The sequence below is a fragment of the Bos javanicus genome, chromosome 4 (assembly GCF_032452875.1).
Source record: "Bos javanicus breed banteng chromosome 4, ARS-OSU_banteng_1.0, whole genome shotgun sequence".
Classification (NCBI taxonomy): Eukaryota; Metazoa; Chordata; class Mammalia; order Artiodactyla; family Bovidae; genus Bos; species Bos javanicus.
The window spans coordinates 114920429-114939952 of NC_083871.1; the positions used below are offsets into that span (position 1 = coordinate 114920429).

The 19524-nt window shown below is 53.7% G+C and overlaps 1 protein-coding gene across 5 annotated transcripts in view; it reads right to left on the minus strand.

The window, feature by feature from the left end:
* The window catches only part of PRKAG2 (protein kinase AMP-activated non-catalytic subunit gamma 2), a 298775-nt gene that overhangs the window by 155098 nt on the left and 124153 nt on the right, over positions 1-19524 (minus strand). Inside the window, exon 1 of one of the 5 annotated variants that reach the window (XM_061415233.1) lies at positions 17061-17655. The exons of the other annotated variants lie outside the window; for them this stretch is intronic. Coding sequence (XP_061271217.1) covers positions 17061-17154 — 94 coding nt within the window. The 5' untranslated portion in view covers positions 17155-17655. Of the gene's footprint in view, positions 1-17060; positions 17656-19524 lie in introns of those variants that run through there. 5 annotated transcript variants of the gene reach the window in all.

The window sequence follows — 19524 nt, forward strand, 5'->3', positions numbered from 1 at the left end:
CCCAGCATCAGAGTCTTTTCCAATGAGTCAACTCTTCACATGAGGTGGCCAAAGTACTGGAGTTTCAGCTTTAGCATCAGTCCTTCCAATGAACACCCAAGACTGATCTCCTTTAGGATGGACTGGTTGGATCTCCTTGCAGTCCAAGGGACTCTCAAGAGTCTCCTCCAACACCACAGTTCAAAAGCATCAATTCTTCGGCCTTAGAGACCCACAAAGCTACTTGCGTGCTGTGCAGGCTCGTCATTACGGCGGCTTTCCCCCACTCAGAAACGTCTGGAACTGTCCTTTCACTTTCATGATTTAAAAAAATGCAATGGAAAGAAAGATACATCTTTTCATGGGGGGAAATATTTCTTCGTCTGTGGAGCTGAGCTCTGCGTTCCTGGGGCATGAGAGGAACAAGGAAGTCCCTCGACACCAGGACAAACATCTGAAGATTGTTCCCACCCGCTCCTCCCAAGGTCCCTCTGCCCGTGCCAACATGTCCAGTTCTTTCAACTGTTTCTCATAGGACAGGATTTCAAGTTCTCATACCACCCTACTAATTAAGTCCTTGACCCTGAAAAATATTTACAATCCCATAGAAGAATTGAGATTAAAGATTAAGATACCGAATAAAGCCCAAGAGAAATGGCTTTATAATTATGGATTAACTTCTGTGGTTCAGCCTATAAAGGAGAAGACAGACAAGGTCAGGGCAGGGGCGACGCCAACGTCCCCACCAGCTGGAGAAGCCCAGCAGGGTGGACCTGCCACTCCCCAACCCCCAGCCCTTTCTGCTCTTAGGTGGGCAGTTAAAGAGACCCCAAGAGCTACATCGCTGCACCTCAAAATCTGTCTGGGGGCCTGCAGCTGAACACACAGGCCCTCCCCTACTTTGATTTTCTTTGATTTTTTTTCTATCCCAGGGATGAAGAGGATCTATTTTTAGTGGTGTAAGTGAAGAGTTGCCATAGCGACAGCTGGTGGTTACAAGCCAGGTCCTGCTACAGTTCCCAGTCATAAACCCCCAACGCTGAGCCCCAGGAAGAAAGGGGCCTCAGAGACCACAGCTCCTCCCGATCCACCGGGTCCCGGCCTGCCCTGCAGTCAACAAGCTGGACCTGAGTCTCCGCTGGTGGGGGAGCGGATCAGGGTGCGGGATGCCGGGAACTAGCCTTCAGGGGGCCCCGGGGGGCCTCCTGGGGATGCTACAGCTCAGTTACCAGGTGAGAAGAACACCTGTCTCGGTGTGGAGCTGGGCGATGGGCAGAGGAGGCTGGGTGCACCAGGCGGCACGTACGCGTGCTCTCCTACCGCAGACCTGCTGCGTGTCCACCGGAAAGGCGGGAGGACGTACAAGAAGGGGCACAGCAGCAGCGGGAACTATCAGAGCCGCAGACTGGAGACCAGCGTCCGCCCGCAGGTGGGGGTGGAAGGGGCGTGGTCTACGCAGAGGATGGAGACAAGCTTCCGCCCGCCCGCAGGTGGGGGTGCAGGGGGCGTGGTCTACGCAGAGGACGGAGCAGTGACCCAGCAAGGAAGTGAATGCACTTCAGCCACACTGTGGGCGGGTCCGCACCGTTAGCGTTCAGGTGAAAGAAGCCAGACAGAGAAACCTTGTGCGGACCCATCACATAAAGGTCAAAGCCGGACAAGGCTCATCTTGGGGGTGGGGCGTGCCCACGGGGACCTGGGAGAAGCTTCTAGGGGGCTGGTGATGTTCTGTCTCTTAGTCCGAACGTCGGTTACACGAGTACGTGCAGACTGTGCAAATTCACCACCTACGATGGACATGATTCTGTAAGCGTCTGCGGTAGCTGGTAAAGAATCCGCCTCCCAGCGCAGGAGATGCAAGAGACCAGGTTCAATCCCTGTGTGGGGAAGATTCCCTGGAGGAAAGCATGGCAACCCACTGCAGTATTCTTGCCTGGAGAATTTCACGGACAGAGGAGCCTGGCAGGCTGCAGTCCACAGGGTTGCAAAGAGTTGGACACGACTGAGCAGGCAGACCCGTAGCAAAATTTACATGAACAAGGTTTTACAAGTTTGCTGCACTGTTAGTCCAGAATCAACAAGGCGGTGTGAAAGGCACTCGGTGCTGGAGGGATTTGAGTGTAGGTATCAGGACGGGTGGACTCCCAAGTGCTGCACGCCCACCCCTGGGGCCCCGCTGGGGGTGATCCTGCAGAAGGGAGACCCTCGAAGGATTGCAGAGGGGAGGGTAATCCCCCAGGCTCAGCACACCCCGGGGTGCTCGGTCCATGGACACCAGACTGAAGGCACGGTGCTTCCCCCACTCTCCACAGCTGCTCAGAGGCCACCCCTAGGCTCGGCCACTTCTGTTGTCCCTTTAGATCGGCTCCGGCTGTTCCGTGGGCGGCTGAGTCACCCAGGAATGAGACGCAGGGAGGACAGAGGGGACTCTGGACTCAGTCTCCCCCGGGAGTCACGGCCAGCAGCGGGGGGGCAGCCTTGGGGGGTGGAGGAGAAGGGAATGCTATGCTGGCCCTGCAGGGGAGCAGGGAGGGTGTGGTCCCCCCACACAGTCAGCATCGGGAGGCCCCGTGAGGGGCGTGATGCCTGGAGGAGGCTGAGATGCCAAGTGCCCATCTCTCCCTGGGCCCCACCTCCTGCCCTAACAGGGTGACTGAACATGAATGTCAAGGCAGCCAAGCAAGGGACACCAACACAGATAGCTCGCGACGGGGACATCCTAGCCCCCCAGGCCAGAGCAGCCACTTCCCATATGGCCTTCCGCTCTCCCCTAGACCCTGCTCAGGTCTGGTTCTCCAGGCGGGCGACCGGGGTCTGCACCCGGCCGGCACTGGGAGACACCCACCTGCAAGAGGCCACAGGGCTGCTCATGGGAGCATGGGGGGGTGCTGCTTCAGGGCTCGACACCCCTGCAGCCCCTGGGGAGCTGCAGCCGAGGCTCCGGAGGGCTGTGCACTCTAGGGACAAGCTCCCTTCAATGGAGTCTCAGCTCACAAGCCCCTTCCCTGAGCCCCCCACCGCCTGACACGATGCCCTTGCTCACACTTCCTCCCCCGGGCCCCTGTTCCCAGCTCACCCTCCAGCCTGGCATTCTAGGTTTTTCTAAAGTCTGGCCCCATCTTCTCTTTCCAGATGTTTCCTTGACTAGGCAAGACCCCCCACCCTGGTGTCCACCAACCAGTGTCCAGAGCAGACACCCACTACCACTCACACCCAAGCGCCTGAGTGTTTAGCCCCAGTGCCCGTCCTGGGGGCCCCTCTCCAGGAAAGCGTCCCTCACCTCTGCCTACGTGCAAGCCGCTGAGCCTCCTCTGGCATCTTCACGTCGTTCTCAGAGCAGCCTGACATACGTACAATAAATAACACTTAACAGATGGGTTAACTTGTGGGTGTCTGGCTTATCCACTGATGAGCCCCAGAGACACAGCAGTGCAAGGAAGGCCAAGGCCGGGGTGGCCTGGGGGGTTCACTTAAAAACGTACAGAAATGGTGAATCTCTACATCAGGCTTAACACAGTGCTGTAAGCAATTATACTTCCAAACCAAAATCAAAAGACGCTTTGCTCCTTGCAAGAAAAGTGATGACAAACCTAGACAGCGTATTAAAAAGCAGGGACGTTACTTTGCCAACCAAGGTCCGTGGGGTCACCAAGAGTCAGACGTGACTGAGCGACTGGTCAACAACAAAACCAAAGAATCAAGGACTTCCCTGGTGATCCAGAGGCCAAGGCTCCACTCTCCCAGCGCAGGGGGCCTGGGTTCAGTCCCTGGTCAGGGAACTAGATCCCACACGCCTCAACTAAGACTCAAGGCTGTCAAATAAATAAATAATAAATAAATACTTAAAAAAAAAAAAACCAAACCAACAAACAAGCTCATAGAAAAGGAGATCAGAGTGGTGCTTACCAGAGGTGGGGGTGGAAAATCAGGGAGGGGAGTTGGATGAAGATGGTCACAAAGGTATAAACTTTCAGTTATGAGAAAAATATAATTCATTTCAGAAAATTCAAACAGGGGCTCTGTATCAGCTTAGAGGGTTGGGATATGGAGGGAGATGGGAGGGAGGTTCAAGAGGGAGGGGATACATGTATACCTATGGCTGACTCATGTTGCGGTTTGACAGAAAACAACAAAATTCTGTACAGCAATTATCCTTCATTTAAAAAATAAATAAAAATTTTTAAAAAGATAATTAACACTGCTAGATGTTATATATGATAGTCGTTAAGAGAGGAAATCGTAAAAGTTTTTATCACACAGAAACTTTTTTCCCTTTTATTTTGTATCTGTTTGCCATGACAGATGTTCATTAAACTTACTGTGGTAATTTCATGGTGTATGCTGTCCACCCTGAACGTATACAGTGCTGAATGCCACTTGTATTCTGATTTTAACAAGTTTATGGTTGGATTTCCCTAGCGGATAAAAATCTACTTGCGAATGCAAGGGACATGGGTTCGATCCCTGGTCTGGGATGATTCCACATGGTGTGGAGCAACTAAGCCGGTGCACCACAGGTAATGAAGCCGCGTGCTGCAATTGCTGAAGCCTGCGAGCCTGTGCTCGGCAACAAGAGGAGCCACTGCAGTGAGAAGCCCCCACAACCGCAGCGAGAGGTGGCCTCTGCTCAGCACAACTAGAGAAAAGCCCACCAGCAATGAAGATTCAGCACAGCCAAAAATAAATACATAAATGAATATATATATATTTAAGTCTATAGTTAACTGTAATAATTTTCTTTTAATAAGCCATGTTAGTACAGAGTCCAGACTTCACCGCTACTCTCAAGCTCACCACGGTGGCCCAAAAGCTGGGTGTGAATTTGCCTTTACACCTTCATAGATATAATAGCTCATCTCTCTCTCTCTGCAGTGGGATCATCTCAAACGAAGTCATATTTTAAAAGATGAAATATGTCCACAGAAAGGGACACAGCAATTTAAAGAAATGGCCCATTTGTATAAAGCACCCACGGGCCTAATTTTTTTAGTCTAAGTTTAGAATATCAGAGTTTCCTTACAGAGAGTCTTCTTGCAGCGCAGTGAACACACAGCTCTAGGGGAAACGGAGCTGGACAGAGGTCCACGGGATGACCTTAGACACACGTCCTCTTCCCGGTCTGGGCAGCCCTCACCCGCCTGGGCCTCGGTGTCTTGGGTCTGAAGGAGCCACACCCACACAGATCCCCTGCCTGGTCTTAAGTAGCTACTGAAGGCCTGGTATGGATCAAGTTCCATCTTAAGTTGTGTCAGTTTCGTTAAGTGTGTCCTTATTTAACAGCAAAACCCAAAATAACAGTGGCTTCAGCCAGAAAGAGGTTTATTCTTCTTTCACATAAAACAGATGTCTGAAAGACAGGTGGTCCGTAGCTAGTATGGCAGCTTCACAATGTTAACCCAGGCTCCTATCTTTATTTTCCACTAACCTCATTCCTTGCATCTTCAGCAGTCACCTTATGATCCAAGATGGCTGCGGAGCTCCAACCCTCACATCTACATTCACAGCAGGGGGCAGGTAAAAGGAACCTAAGGGGATTTACTTCTTCTCCCTCTTTTTTTTTTTTTTCACCCTACCTTGCAGCATGTGAAATCTTAGCTCTCTGACCAGGGAATCAAACCTTTGCCCCCTTCAGTGGAAGCTAGGAATCTTAACCATTGGACAGCCAGGGAAGTCCCAGTTCTCCCCCTTTTTAAGAGTCTTTCTAAATGAAAACAACACTTGCCCATATAGCTCACTGAATAACTGTCACCTGCCCTACTGAGCCACATGCATGAGCATGAAATGAGACTGAGGTCCTGCGACTGAGGAAGATAGGGAGCAGGAATGAGGGTGATGATCCGAGAGATCACAAGCAGAGAGAATGAGATAGTCTCTGCGGCCCAGGAGTTTAACGAGAACAGCCCAGCCAGGTTCATCAGGCTCTGGGTTGAGTTTTCTCAAGGCAGGTACTGGAGAGCCCAGGCACGATTGTAGGAGGACATCTCCAGGGCTGTGGACCTAGAGGGGAAGCTGCAGGAAAAGTACAATCGGTGGGGTTCTCTTTCCTTTATCTTCTGAAGATAATCGTGGATCCAGAAGGCCCCTCTCAGCCATGTGACCCAGAGAGGCCTGCCATGAGGGCAGACTCAAGAAGTAGAGGTGTGTTAGGCGTTGCCAGGGCTGCACGGGGGACCCTGCCGCAGAGTCTGTTGCACCTTGTTCGAGAGAAAACCTGCTTTTCTGGGAGTGGATCTGCTCCCTTCCCTGGCCTGCCGACAAACCAGTCACCACCAGTCAGGTAGATTCTGCAAAGGTGGGCCTGCTTCAGCGACCGCCACACTAAGCTCAGCAGGGATGTCAGAAGCAGGGCGGTCAGCTGGCGGTGACGGCCACCACTTTCCCCGAACGTCTGAGAGTGATGCTGGGCTGAGTGGTACCCGCTGAGGATGGCCTTCCAGGTGTCGGAGACCCCCCGAGACCCCCTGGGCACTGGGAACCCCTTTGGGGTGCTCCAAGTGCCAGGCCAGACCCGCCCTGGACCTTTGCACGTGGCTTCTCCCACCTGGATCCCTTCTGCCCCCCTCTTCCCTCCCCTCCCCTCCCTACTGGTGCAATCTAACGCTTTAGAGCCTATTCTTATCCACAGCAGCCTTCCTGAACACCGAAATCCATCCTCCTGACGTCTCAGCTTACTCTTTAATATTTCACTATGCACTTTAATTACTGCGGACACATGTTTGCTCAGCATCTATCCTGTTCCCCACGGTCCCCAGCAGCTACACCCACACCCCAAGGTAGGAGCTTAATAGACGTGTTTGGTGAATTCACCCTTAACATCAGAGAGAGCCACAGACACAGAGCAGGAGGTGGGAGCCCCAAGAGTCTGATGCTCATGTCTGAGGCCCAGGTGGGGGCAGAACCAGGCAGAGAGGACACACAGGAAGGGTTGGGAGGGGGCAGACCCTGGGCGGGGCATCCAATTGTGAGCGGAGCTCTGCCCCAAGGCGACCCCCACATGGGGCGACTTGCGGGCCTGCCAGAGCTCACAGGTGATGCTGAGTCCCCATCGCACCCTTGTGCCGGCCTGGCCACACCTCCCTGTCACTTTCATCCAGAAACACGACCACGATTAGGGACTCCCAGACTCCACGCGGAAGTGACCACAGAGCATTCCTGGCAGCGTGTGTGTTCAGAACCCACTTGCCATGCGTCCATTGGCCACACTAAGGGTGGGCACGTGGTCATTTGATGGGCCAGCCCTGATGACCAGTGTGGTGGTGGTGGAGGGGGTGAGGAGGAATAGGTGGCACCCGTAAGCTGGTCTGCAGTCACTCATGGGCATTTTCTGAGGCCTGAAGATGGGATGGAGGACCCGGAGGAGACCCACCAGGCACAGACAGCCCTTAACCTGTTCCTCCGGGGCCTGAGCTGCTGGATGTATCAGACTAGGAGCCATGTGATCTGGACTAGGGGACACCAGCCCCTCCTCCCCTCCGAGCTGGAGGCTGGGGTCTCAGGGCAGGCAGGTTGCTCCCCAGTGGAGTCCGAAACACTTCGAAGTTATGGGCAAAGAGAACAAGTGAGAACTATGGGGGTAGCAGCATCCTGCATTGACTAGATTTTCTTATTTTCTGTGTTCATTATGGTCTGGCATCTGGGGTCTGGCTGACTGGGGAGGCCTGCCCCTCCGGGGTTAGCCCGCCCCTCCCTTTCAGGGAGCCTGCCTTTCATATGCAAACAAGCCAATCCACAGTCCTACTGGGAGGCACCCTCCTGCAGCTGGTCCTTATGCTCTAGAAGGCACTACCCCTGCCTGATCATCCCAGGGGCAGGTCCCAGACTACAGACAGCCCCCAGACCCCAGCGCCTGCTGAAATGATTCATCTAGCCCACCCCAACCCTGCTTGCTCTGCCTGGCCTTGACTCTCCCGCGGAAACCACAATGAAGGCTGCCGCCCACCCTTTCCCCTGGCTTCCTCTACCCCTCCTTCTTCCCCCATGTAGGGAAACCCTGGAGTTTCCCTGCATGGTCCTGCAGGGCATGGGTCAGGGGACGCTGTGCCCCTTCCTCTTGGGAACTGGGAGTGACCAACAGCCTTTCTGTGGCAACCACTCCTGACGTGTCAGCGTCACGGCACCAGAATAACAATGAAACCGACACTTAAATATACAACTCCCCATCATCTTGGGACTTCTCTGGTGGTCCAGTGGTTAAGAATCCGCCTGCCAATGCAGGGGATATGGGTTCAATCCCTGATCCGGAAAGATTCCACATGCCAAGGGGCAACTGAGCCCACTTGCCACAGCTACTGAGCCCAACGCCCTGGAGCCTGTGCTCTGCAGCAAGAGAGACACCGCAGTGAGAAGCCCGGCACCGCGACCAGAGAGTGGCCCCTGCTCATCGCAGCTAGAGAAAGCCCGTGGGCAGCAACCAAGACCCAGAGCAGCCAAAAATAAACTAGTTAATTAACAAAAAATAAAAATACAGCTCCCCATTGTCTACGCGAGGTGTGTTTCTTTGCTCTGCACTGGCAGACGTGAGAAGGACTCCCCATATCCACACAGACGAAATCTTCTGTCAACAGAAAAGCTGCAAGGGAAAACACGCACTCGACTCTGACTAACAGGGCATTTCTCAGAAGCCCTTGCAGAAGCACAGGCGCCCTGGAATGACTTCCCAGGTAGGCGCGCAGAGGAAGGAAGACAACCAACCCGAGGCCTGAGGCCTGGGGCTCGGAACTCGGCAGGCAGGGGCCTGTCCTCCTTCTCTCAGCCTCGTTTCCCCGCAAAGCCGAGCGTCTCTAGGAGGCAGGGGCTTGGGTTGGGGGCATTTGGAATCTTAAACAAATTCTTTCTTTCTTTTTGTCTGTGCCGGGTCTTCTCTGCTGTTCGGGCTTTTCTCTAGTGGTGGTGAGCGGGGCCTATTCTTTGATGCTTGGGCTTCTCATTGCGGTGGCTTCTCTTGTTTTCGAGCAGAGGCTCCAGGGCGCTCAGGCTTCAGTAGTGACGGCTCCCGGGCTCCAGAGCACAGGCTCAGTAGCTGCGGCCCACGGGCTTAGCTGCTCTGCCGCACGTGGGATCTTCCCGGATCAGGGATCGAACCGGTACCTCCTGCACTGGCAGGTGGATTCTTCACCACTGAGCCAAGCAGCGAAGCCCAGGGGTTTGGATTAGGGACATGAAAGCAGCAGGACAGCTGAACGCAGGCGAGGCTGAGCCCTGGCGGTTTTATCGTTCATCTGCTGTGCATCTGTGAAGTCACTAGGATTAGCTGGTGTGTACTACCTCTCTCGGCAAAGCCTTGTAGTCATCTGAGCCACCGAAATGCCCTCTGAGCCCTCCACGTGTCTGTCTCAGCACTGCCCTTGGCCCTGGAGCCCCAGGCGGGGGCCACATCCCTGCTTCCAGCCTGCGTTTGCTGGAGGACCACACCACACCTCCCCGCACAGCTCTGGGGACACCAATCACCCCAGACTCCACGGCCACACACAAGTCTGAGCTGGGGCCTCCCTGGGAGGGGACACACTCCCTCCTGGGGATTATGTCCTGACCACCACCACGGTCAGGAAACACCTGTGGAGGCCAGCAGTCCAGGGCCAAGGGCAGCAGCGGCCCCAGAGGCATCCTGGTGCTCGGGTTCTCGAGAGGGCCGGGACCACGTGTATTTTCCTTCTCGATCATTAAAGACAAACTAAGAATTGAGGAAAACAGTGGAAGCAGTGGCAGATTTTATTTTCTTGGGCTCCAAAATCACTACAGACAGTGACTGCAGCCTTGAAATTAAAAGATGCTTGCTCCTTGAAAGGAAAGCTATGACAAACCTAGACAGCATATTAAAAAGCAAAGACATCACTTTGCCAACAAAGGTCCATATAGTCAAAGCTATGGTTTTTCCAGTGGTCATGTATGGATGTGAGAGTTGAACCATAAAGAAAGCTGAGCGCTGAAGAATTGATGCTTTTGAACTGTGGTGCTGGAGAAGACTGTTGAGAGTCCCTTGGACTGCAAGGAGATCCAACCAGTCAATCCTAAAGGAAATCAGTCTTGAATATTCACTGGAAGGACTGATGCTGAAGCTGAAACTCCAATACTTTGACCACCTGATGTGAAGGGCTGACTCATTGGAAAAGACCCTGATGCTGAGAAAGATTGAAGGCAGGAAGAGAAGGGGATGACAGAGGATGAGATTGTTGGACAGTATCACTGATTCAATAGGGATGAGTTTGAGCAAACTCCAGGAGATACTGAAGGACAGGGAAGCCTGGTGTGCTGCAGTCCTTGGGGTTGCAAAGAATCAGGCACAACTCAGCAACTGAAGAACCACAACAAATGAGTTGAGGACAGAAATCACTGTCTCTTTAAATGTCCCAGGTTCTCAATCTGCTCTGGATGCTGGAAGCCCCAGATGCTGCTCTCTTGGGTGCGGAGCCCCCTGGGCCCTTAGACTTACCCTGGACCAGGTCCCAGCGGGAGGGTCTGGAGGACAGAGCAGCAGGTGTCGTCTGACCCCAGCCAGGCTTTCCAGCCCCAAGGCGTCTCCATCACCGAGCGGGGTCACTTTGTGAGGTCCACCCCCTCCCACCTTACTTCTTTCTCCCTTATTCCTCTACTCACTCCACCAGGCTCTGCGATCAGGTCCCACTGTCTTCACACACACCCTCAGTCCTGGAATCACAGACTCGCCATGTCTGGTGTCAAGACTCTCTGCCCAGAAGCAGCACTCCTCAGAACCACGCCTCCTCCAGGCAGCCAGCGAGCCCTCACTTCACTGTCTCCATCATCACTCGGGCCTTGTTTCTAGAATGTTCCTAGTCTGCCCCCTTGGGGGCTAGGAAACGAAGGGGCACTGAGAGTGAAGGCTGGTTGCTGCTGTCTCCTCCATCCTCACCTCCAGCCCTGGGAGGGGCACAGCTGGGAAGCAGGCATGCATTGAGAACACGCACAGCCCCGCCGCTCCGTGCCCGCCTATCAGGTGCTGACTGGCCCACTGGCCGGTGATCCAGGGCGGCCGCTGGGGCAGATGAAGGTGGAAGTGCTTAACTAGGATTTCCCTGGGGAGCCCCTCGCCTGGGCCCCTGCTTCCACCGATCATCCTTGGATGCTGGGCCAGGGCCGCCACGCAGCGTGGTGACGGCCACACGGAGGAAAACCGGGCAAAGGAAGATGAGCCCTCCCAGCTGGGTTTGGGGTAGGGAGGATGGGCGGGAGGCGGTAAGCCAGCCTCCTCTGACTGACCCCAAATCCCAAACGCCTCCCCAAGACATTATGGAGTCTGAATCCCCGACCCCCCCCCCCTTGCAGACAGGCTGCAAGCTCCCTGGGTCTCCTGTGTGGACGCAGGTTCGGCAGAGAGGCTGGGACCCAGGGCCAGCCGCTCCGGGTGGAAACTGCACCTGCGGAGGGCTAGGGACATAGGCTCATAACCCCCGCTCTGCCCTTACGGTTCCATGGCCTTGGGCAAGGCCCCAGCCCCAGAGCCCAGCAGTGCTGGCTCAAGCCCCCCAGGGGCTTCATCTCACGCCCCCTCGCCCCTCACCTGCCTCTGTCCCGCTCCTGCTGGGCCCCCGCCTAAGGGCTTTGCCCTGCTTCCTGCCATCCAGTCAATCTGGCCCCTCGGTGCCCCTGGATCCAAGGCTTACCCTCCCCCAGGGCCTGGGCCCACCATCTGTCTGGAAGGACCTGCCTCAGGGTCCACACGGTGCCTCCTTCTGCCCCCTCCGACCCCCCGTCCTGCCCTTTCCCCCACAGCGCTCCCCACGGCCCAGCATCGCAAAGGAAAACTCGCTCGGCTGTCGAACAAGCCAGACACAAGGGAGGAACACCGTGTCATTCCGCTCGTGAGGCACCCGGAGCGGTCACTGGAGAGAGGCAGGGAGGAGAAGTTGGGGGAGCGCCAGCCCTAGGGGGGCAGACAGAGTGGCCAGCTGTTAAAAGGGACAGAGGTTTGGTTGGAGACGCTGGGAAGTTCTGGACATGCAGGTGGCGATGGTCTGCTCAACAGTGTGAATGAGCTTAAGTCCAGTGAAGAGTACAGGTAATAATGGGTAAGGTGGTAAGTCCTACGTTTCATCTGTTTTGCTGGGCTGGTTGGGTTGCTAAGTTGTGTCCGACCCTTTGTGACCCTGGGGACTGTAGCCGGACAGGTTCCTCTGTCCTCCACTATCTCCCGGAGTTAGGCTCAAACTCATGTCCATTGAGTCGGTGATGCTACCTAACCATCTCATCCCCTATTTTACCACAGTTTAAAGAACCACCTCAGTGGCTTGCCCTGGGAGGGCGCACTGGTGTCTGCACCCCCCTGTTGGCACGGAGCAGCTCAGACACTGGCAGAAAGTGAAGCAAAAGTGGAAGTGTTCACTGCTAGTCTTGCCCAACTCTTTGCGACCCCGTGGACTGTAGCCCGCCTGGCTCCTCTGTCCACAGGACTGGCAGAGCTCTTCTCACCACTGAGCCTGAAAATGGACACCGTTCCTCCATTTTCCCTCCTTCTCTGGAGGCTGGAAATGTTCCATCATGAATAACTAAATACATATATTCGAATGAGTGACCGAATGAATACTGGGCTCTCTCAAGTCCACCCTAGTCTGGACACCAGAAGCTGGGTGGGCAGGCAGGCACCCAGAGCAGCACGGAGATAACAAGGGACTGGGCAGGGAGCAGAGGGTCCTGGGGTGGGGGGATACCGGGGGCGGAGTCAGAACAACAGCCATGCCCGCTGCTGAGGCGACGATGACCCACGGTCCCCGCAGAGGCACAGCCCGCTGCGGGCTCCACTGGCATTAACAGGGGATGAGCGACTGGGACAGGCAGCATTGGGGTGATGCGTGAACCCGGGCAGGAGGAACTTTGGAGTTTTGTTCCAGAAGTGGTTGGACCTTCATCACGAGGAGGGCTAACAGGAGGAGGTGGCTCAGTGGAAAACAAGACTTGTCGGGGGCTCTGGTCTCCAGTGTCCCCTGGACCCCAGCCGCATGGGGACAGAGCCTCCTGACGCACCCAGGGGCTTCCTGGCTCTAGTGCTGGCCCTCAGAAGGGGCCTCTTAAGGCTCCGGGTAGCTTTTGTTGACTCACTCCCGTCTCACTACAGAGGGTACAAAAGTTGCTACAGTCAGTTTTCTGAACTGATAAGCAAAATCCTTTCCTAATCTGCCTTTCACATTTTTATTACTATTGCTACATGCTATTTGTCCACATCCTCTGGATCTCTGTTGACCAAAGAGGCCGAAAGTGAAGGCTTAAGTCCAAACCATTGCTGTGTTTGCCTACAGAGTGTGACACCTGCAGCGGGAGGTGCCTACTGAGCTTTGGTAGTGGGGTGGGAGGCTGGGCGGGCCCTAAGCTCTGGGCCAAAAGGGGCACGCTTCTCGTGAATCAGAACCTTCTGGGGCATTTTGTTACCAGGCTTGAAGTGTTTAAAACTCCAGCCGGAGCCACAGGCTTCCAAACAAACATGCCGGCCAGGGGCAAACATACGTGGATTAAGTAACTGTTGATCTGCCGGGGCTTCATTTCCCTCTTGTGGTTGTTCTGGCTGCTCAAGAGCCTAGGAGGGGACTTCCCTGGCAGTCCAGTGGTTAAGAAATCTGCCTTCTAATGCAGGGGATATGGGTTTGATCCCCCGGTCAGAGAACTAAGATCCCATATGTTGCGGGACAACTAAGCCCATGCAAGCACAGCAACCCATGCGCCTCAACAAAGACCCCGCACAGCTAAAATTAGAAGAAGAAAAAGAGGCTACAGGGGTGGCTGTGTGTGTGCAATTGTGTGTAACAAAGAAGATGCATGTGCATGAGGAGCGACCCCACCTTGAAATGGAACAGAGGCTATGGTGAGTGGTGGTTCCTAGAAAAGACTGACGGCGCCACAGAAGCGGCCAAAGAACATACAGAATCGTGCTGACCACCTATGTTCACTTGATGTGGGGAAGACGGAGGGTGGGTGAAAGGCAGACATCCTCACAACCCTCATGGAAGCTTTCTTAAAAGAAGAAAGAAGACTTCTCTGAAATTCTTAAGCTCCAGGGTTTCATCAGTGGCTCAGCAGGTAAAGAATCTGAGACACAGGAAATGTGAGTTGGAGATATGGGTTCAATCCCTGGGTCCGGAAAATCCCCTGGGGGAGGAAATGACAACCCACTCCAGGATTCTTGCCTGGAGAATTCCACGGACAGACACAGTCCATGGGGTCGGCTGCAGTTGGACACCACTGGGCACCCACATAAGGATAACTGTAGGGAGGAAAGGGATCGGCTGGAAGGGAATTAAAAGAAAGCAAAGTCCAGAAATAGTGCTGTTGGAGAGCTAGTAGCTGCGGAGGGACCCCACGTCAATCTGCCCCATAACCGGCACGTCTCTAGTGAGAACCTGGGCTGCTTCAAGGCGTCAGGGTTGGAAGATGGATGGAAAGCTTCCTTGGGGACGTAGTCCTTGTCCCTAAGAAGCCCGGAGGTCACTGGATAGGCAGTTGGGGTGGTTTCAGATAGGAGTGGTTCAGTCTGGTCTTGGGAGGGGGTAGGTGGCAACTGGGAGGGAGCTGGGAGGATGCTTGGTCCACACACTCTTTTTTTTTTCTTTTTCATCTGATGTATCCACATCACACATGACTGAGGGGCCAGCACCTGCTGCCTGCCCCTGCTCGACGGCTCTCACACTGGGACTCTGACAAAAGGAAAACTAGATACATGGGCTATATCCCAAATCCCAGAAGAAAGTTCTAGAAGATACTCTGATTTTCCTGACCCTGCGATCAGAGCTGGCATTTGCATGTGAGCACTTGTAAAGCCTGGTCAACATGCAAATATTAGTTTTGATTTCGGAAGCAGAACAGACAGGATGACAGATTTAAAACACAAGGGAGAAACCACTGTCTGGCAAATAACAGGCTTTTTTTTTTTTTTTGCTAATGGGCCCACCCATGCCATTAGCAAAACCAGACTTTTAGTGAAATAACAGGTTTAGACTTAGCTCTATAGTAAATGAATGTTTATCACTTGATTATTTAAAAGAAGAGTCTTCTTTTAAAACCACGTCTAATTAAGCCTGAAGCTGAAGCTCCAGTACTTTGGCCACCTAATTTGAAGAGCCGACTCATTGGAAAGACACTGATGCTGGGACAGATTGAAGGCAGGAGGAGAAGGGGGTGACAGAGGATGAGATGGTTGGATGGCATCACCGACTAGATGGACATGAGTTTGAGTAAGCTCCGGGAGTTGGTGACGGACAAGGAGGCCTGGCGTGCTACATGGGGTCGAAAAGAGTCGGACACGACTGAGCGACTGAACAACAACAATTAAGTCCAGGGTGTCTGTCATCCCCCACCTCCTCCCCTGCCATGTCAGGCTAGGCACTGTTCTCCTCCAGCAATTCACCTTTGCCCACGGTGTAGTCAGACACTGCTAATCCCTTCACAAGACTGAAAACTCCCTGAATTTCAGAACTGCGGTCGCCTTTGCTCATCCTCCTGGGGGTTATCAGTGGCACACAAGGTCCATTAGAAGCTTCCGGAAGTAACTGGCTAAACTGGGTGTAGCAAGCGATGTCGGCACGTTTTCTGTTTACCTTTTTCTTTTCTTACTACAGGCACGGCCTTGGAGATACTGCAGGTTCAGTTTCCAACCCATTGCAATAAAGTGAATATCGGAATGGTGAAGGGAGCCACACGGATTTCGCAGTTTCCAAGTGCATGTATGAGTAATGATCATACAATAATGTAGTAAATATAAACATATTTATATGTAAATATAAATACTTATTCCCACTGCTAAAATATAATGCTAGTCATCATCTGACAACACAGGGGAGCCACAAAGCTTCACTTCGTAACAAAAAAAAGAAAGAAAGAAAAATGCAATGAAATGAGGCATGCCTATATTCTAGGCTTCCCAGTTGGCTCAGTCGGTAAAGAATCTGCCTGCAATGCAGGAGGTGCAGACAGACCCGACTTCGATCCCTGGTTTGGGAAGATCCCCTGGAGGAGGGCATGGCAGCCCACTGCAGCATTCTTGCCTGGAGAATCCCATGGACAGAGGAGCCTGGTGGGCTACAGTCCATGGGGTCACAAAGAGTCGGACACAGCTGAAGAGGCTGAACACGCACGCGTGCCTATATTCCAGTCTCCACGTAGTGCCAAGGTGCTTTGCCAAAGTAATTTCCTTACTACACAAAACGATTATTTTTGGCCACTTTCCATGTCGCCTTCTACCCAAGGAACACAATTTAGTGCACCTGTCAGCTTCCCCATCTTTGCTACCACTGGGCTGTGTGAGGGGGCTGCTATTCTGTCTTAGGGGAGAGTGTTCAGGAATACCCATGTTCTGCAAGCAGCAGCCTTCAGGGCAGGCAAACCCCCAATTCTCAGGAAGTCCACCACCTACTTTTGGGCGGGCAGGCCTTAGCCAGGCCCCTGGGAAGCCCTGGCTGCTTTGAAATCCACCTGCCCGACTCCAGCCAGACAGGGTGCCTCCCTCAAACCCGCAGGTCACTGGAAATACTGAAATGTAGATGGTTCACCCCACAAGCACACTGGTCCCGACCCCCTGTACCCGGAGAGGCTACGAGAAGGTTCCAGAAGCCAGGGAGATCACACAGCGAGCTTCTCCCCCGACCCCACCCCCAGCCCCGGGGACAAAAATCAAGGCAGGCGTTAACCCTTCCCTCCCACGTTAACCCTTGACCACCCGATGTCAGCCGTGGGGCCAAGGGGATGAGAGAAGGGCATCCTCTGTGATCTCCGGCGCTGGTTTTCTCTACACACGCACATCTCGTACTTCACAGCCGTCAACATCAGTCCCGGTCCACTCTTACTCGTCCCCAGGCTTCGCTTTCGCCGAAATGAACGCCAGTCCCACTGATCACTCAACCTCATCAGGGCCAGTCAGAGAAAACGGCCTGGGGGAAAGCACTGCTGGGCCGTCCGGGACAGCGGGCGGCAGGACTGTCCGTGAGGACACACGTCCCCACCTGTCCCCTCTGCCTGACAGCCGTATCTGCACACAGCTGTCACCTGGGAGGCTGCACGCGTGCGCGCGCGCACACACACACACACACACTCACACACACTGGCCCTGGAACCAGCAGAGGGCTGGGCAAAGGGAAGGGTCCTACCACAAAGGCCATGGGGCTCCGACTGCCGCCTCCCGGTGCTCCGGCTTGGGTCCTTGCGCTTTCTGTTGCCCCTGAGGCTGCCAAACCGCTTCATGGGGAGCTGGGGGCGCCACGGGAGCCGGGCCAGGCGTGCATGCCAGGACTCGCGGGGGCAGCGTCAGCCCCGGGTGGCCGGGGGCCAGGAGGGGCGCCGCATGGGCTGGCAGGCGTGGGGCCAGAGAGCTCAGAGATGCCGCCCGCGCGTGCCGGCCACAGCCTGGGGTCCCCCAGCCAAAGCCGGAGGGGTCGCCTGAGGGGCCAGCAGCTGCTGGACAGGCCAGGTGGTCCTCACCTCTGCACCCAGCCGCCGGGGCCGCGGCAAAGCCGGAGCAGCCGCTGCCCTTAAGTAGGCAAGAAGCTGCCCCGGAAGCCCAGGCAGGTCTGTTTATATAGTTAAGGTCAGCCACACACTCAGGCGCTCAGGGCTTTTTCCTCCTGAAAATGAAAAAAAAAAAAAAGGGAGGGAAGAAGACGAGCTAGGCGATGGGAGGAGGGCAACGCCGGCCGGTCATGTGCGGGTCTGCAGAGGTCCCTTTAAAAAGACTGTAAAAGGAAACCACCCGGTCCAGACAATTCCTGGCACCGGTTGGCCAGAGCGCATTCCCATCCTGACATGACATCACACAACTATTTTGATTCATGTGTTCCAGGGCTCCTTGGGGTCAGCAGGCTCCGGCTGCTTCTCACTGAAGAAGCTGCAGGTCCCTGGGGCTGGAAGTCGCTGAATCTGAGCTCGCGGCTCCCTGAGATGAAAGAAGCAGTGACTGCCTTTGAGGAGGGGACACGGGGTCCCCAGGGACTCACCAGGAGGGTCTTGAGCTCATGTCAGCTTGAACCAGGGGCTTGCTAAGAACTGCAGAATGGCAGAACCCAAGGGGACTTTAGAGATGTGATCCAACCCCCTCCCATGACTGATGGGGAAACCGAGGCTCCAAAAGGGATTTGCTCCAAGTCCTGTAACTATTGGTTAGAATTCCAACTTCCTTGACCCCTAAGCCAAACCCCTGATCTAATAAAAACAAAAAACTTCTAGCGTACATGTGTTTTGCAACTAAAAATAAAACTTTTAAAAAGACGGGAAAATGTTCAATTCCTTTTGCTGACACCTTCCCTAGACTAAAGGGACCTGCCACTAATTAGCTTTGTGACCTTGAAAAAGTCACTCCTCGTCTCTGGTCCCAGTTTCCTCCTCAAACCAAGGTGAGATCTGCTCATGCTAGGAATTCATCTCCTTCCAGAAGTCTGAACATCTAATGGCTCTCTGCCCTGCCTTTTCTTTCTGCTGAGACGGACGGAGATCCAGTGATCAAATCTTTGAGCAGGACGCACTGAAGGGACAGAGGAAATAGGTCTTGCCCTCAAGCTATGTGAAAACGACTCAGAGAGACAAAGAAAAATTATAATACTAATTGCATAATACAGCGAAATGTGCTCAATGGCCAGTGGCCAGAATGAACAGTGTCATCAGCACTAAAGGATAGATGGAGAGGAGCAATCACCTGACCCTGCTTTGAAAGCAGAGCTTGAGTTGGCCTTGAGGGCTGGCGGGTCTGCAGAAGACAGGAGAGGCCAGGCCCCCACTGCACCTGTGGAGGAACCTATAGGTCACAGAGCAAGTCGCAAAACCCACCTCCACTTGGGTTCTCCAGTGCATTCGTGGATTGTTATCTGTGTTAAATACGGTAGCCCAAACTTAAGCTCTGAAAAAGTCTAAGAAGGTAGGTTTCGGAGTTTCATATTTAGATTTTCTCTTTTTAAAAGAGGAAATCTAACTTTTCCCTGGTAGCTTAGCTGGTAAAGAATCCGCCTGCATACAGTGGGAGACCTGGGTTCGATCCCCGGGTTGGGAAGATCCCCTGGAGAAGGGAAAGGCTACCCACTCCAGTATTCTGGCCTGGAGAATTCCATGGACTGTACAGTCCATGGGGTTTCAAAGAGTTGGACATGACTGAGCGACTTTGTTTTTAAAAATATCAATTCAGGGACTTCCCTCGTGGTCCAGTGGCTGAGACTCTGCACTCCCTATGCAGGGGACCCAGGTTCTACCCCTGGTCAGGGAACTGGACTCCATATGCCTCAACTAAAGATCCCATGTATTGTAAGTAAGACCCAGTCAAGCCAAACAAATAAATAAATATTTTGAAAAATTAAAAAATCAATTCGGCATTAAAAAAAATGGAAATGTTCTTCTGGTTTAAAAATGAAACAAGGCAGAGCTTCCTTAGAAAAGATTGCTAAACAAGAATGCTGGTAAGAAAGAGCCATATTTGATTAAAATAAAAATGAAAGGCTTTGTCTAAAGCAATGCAAGATTCTTTTACTATATGAGAGACTATGTAGAAGATGAAAACACTTCAGGGTTTAGCGACTGAAAGGGAAGAATGAGTTTAAATTCGTGTGGGAAATGGGGACATCCAGTGGTTCT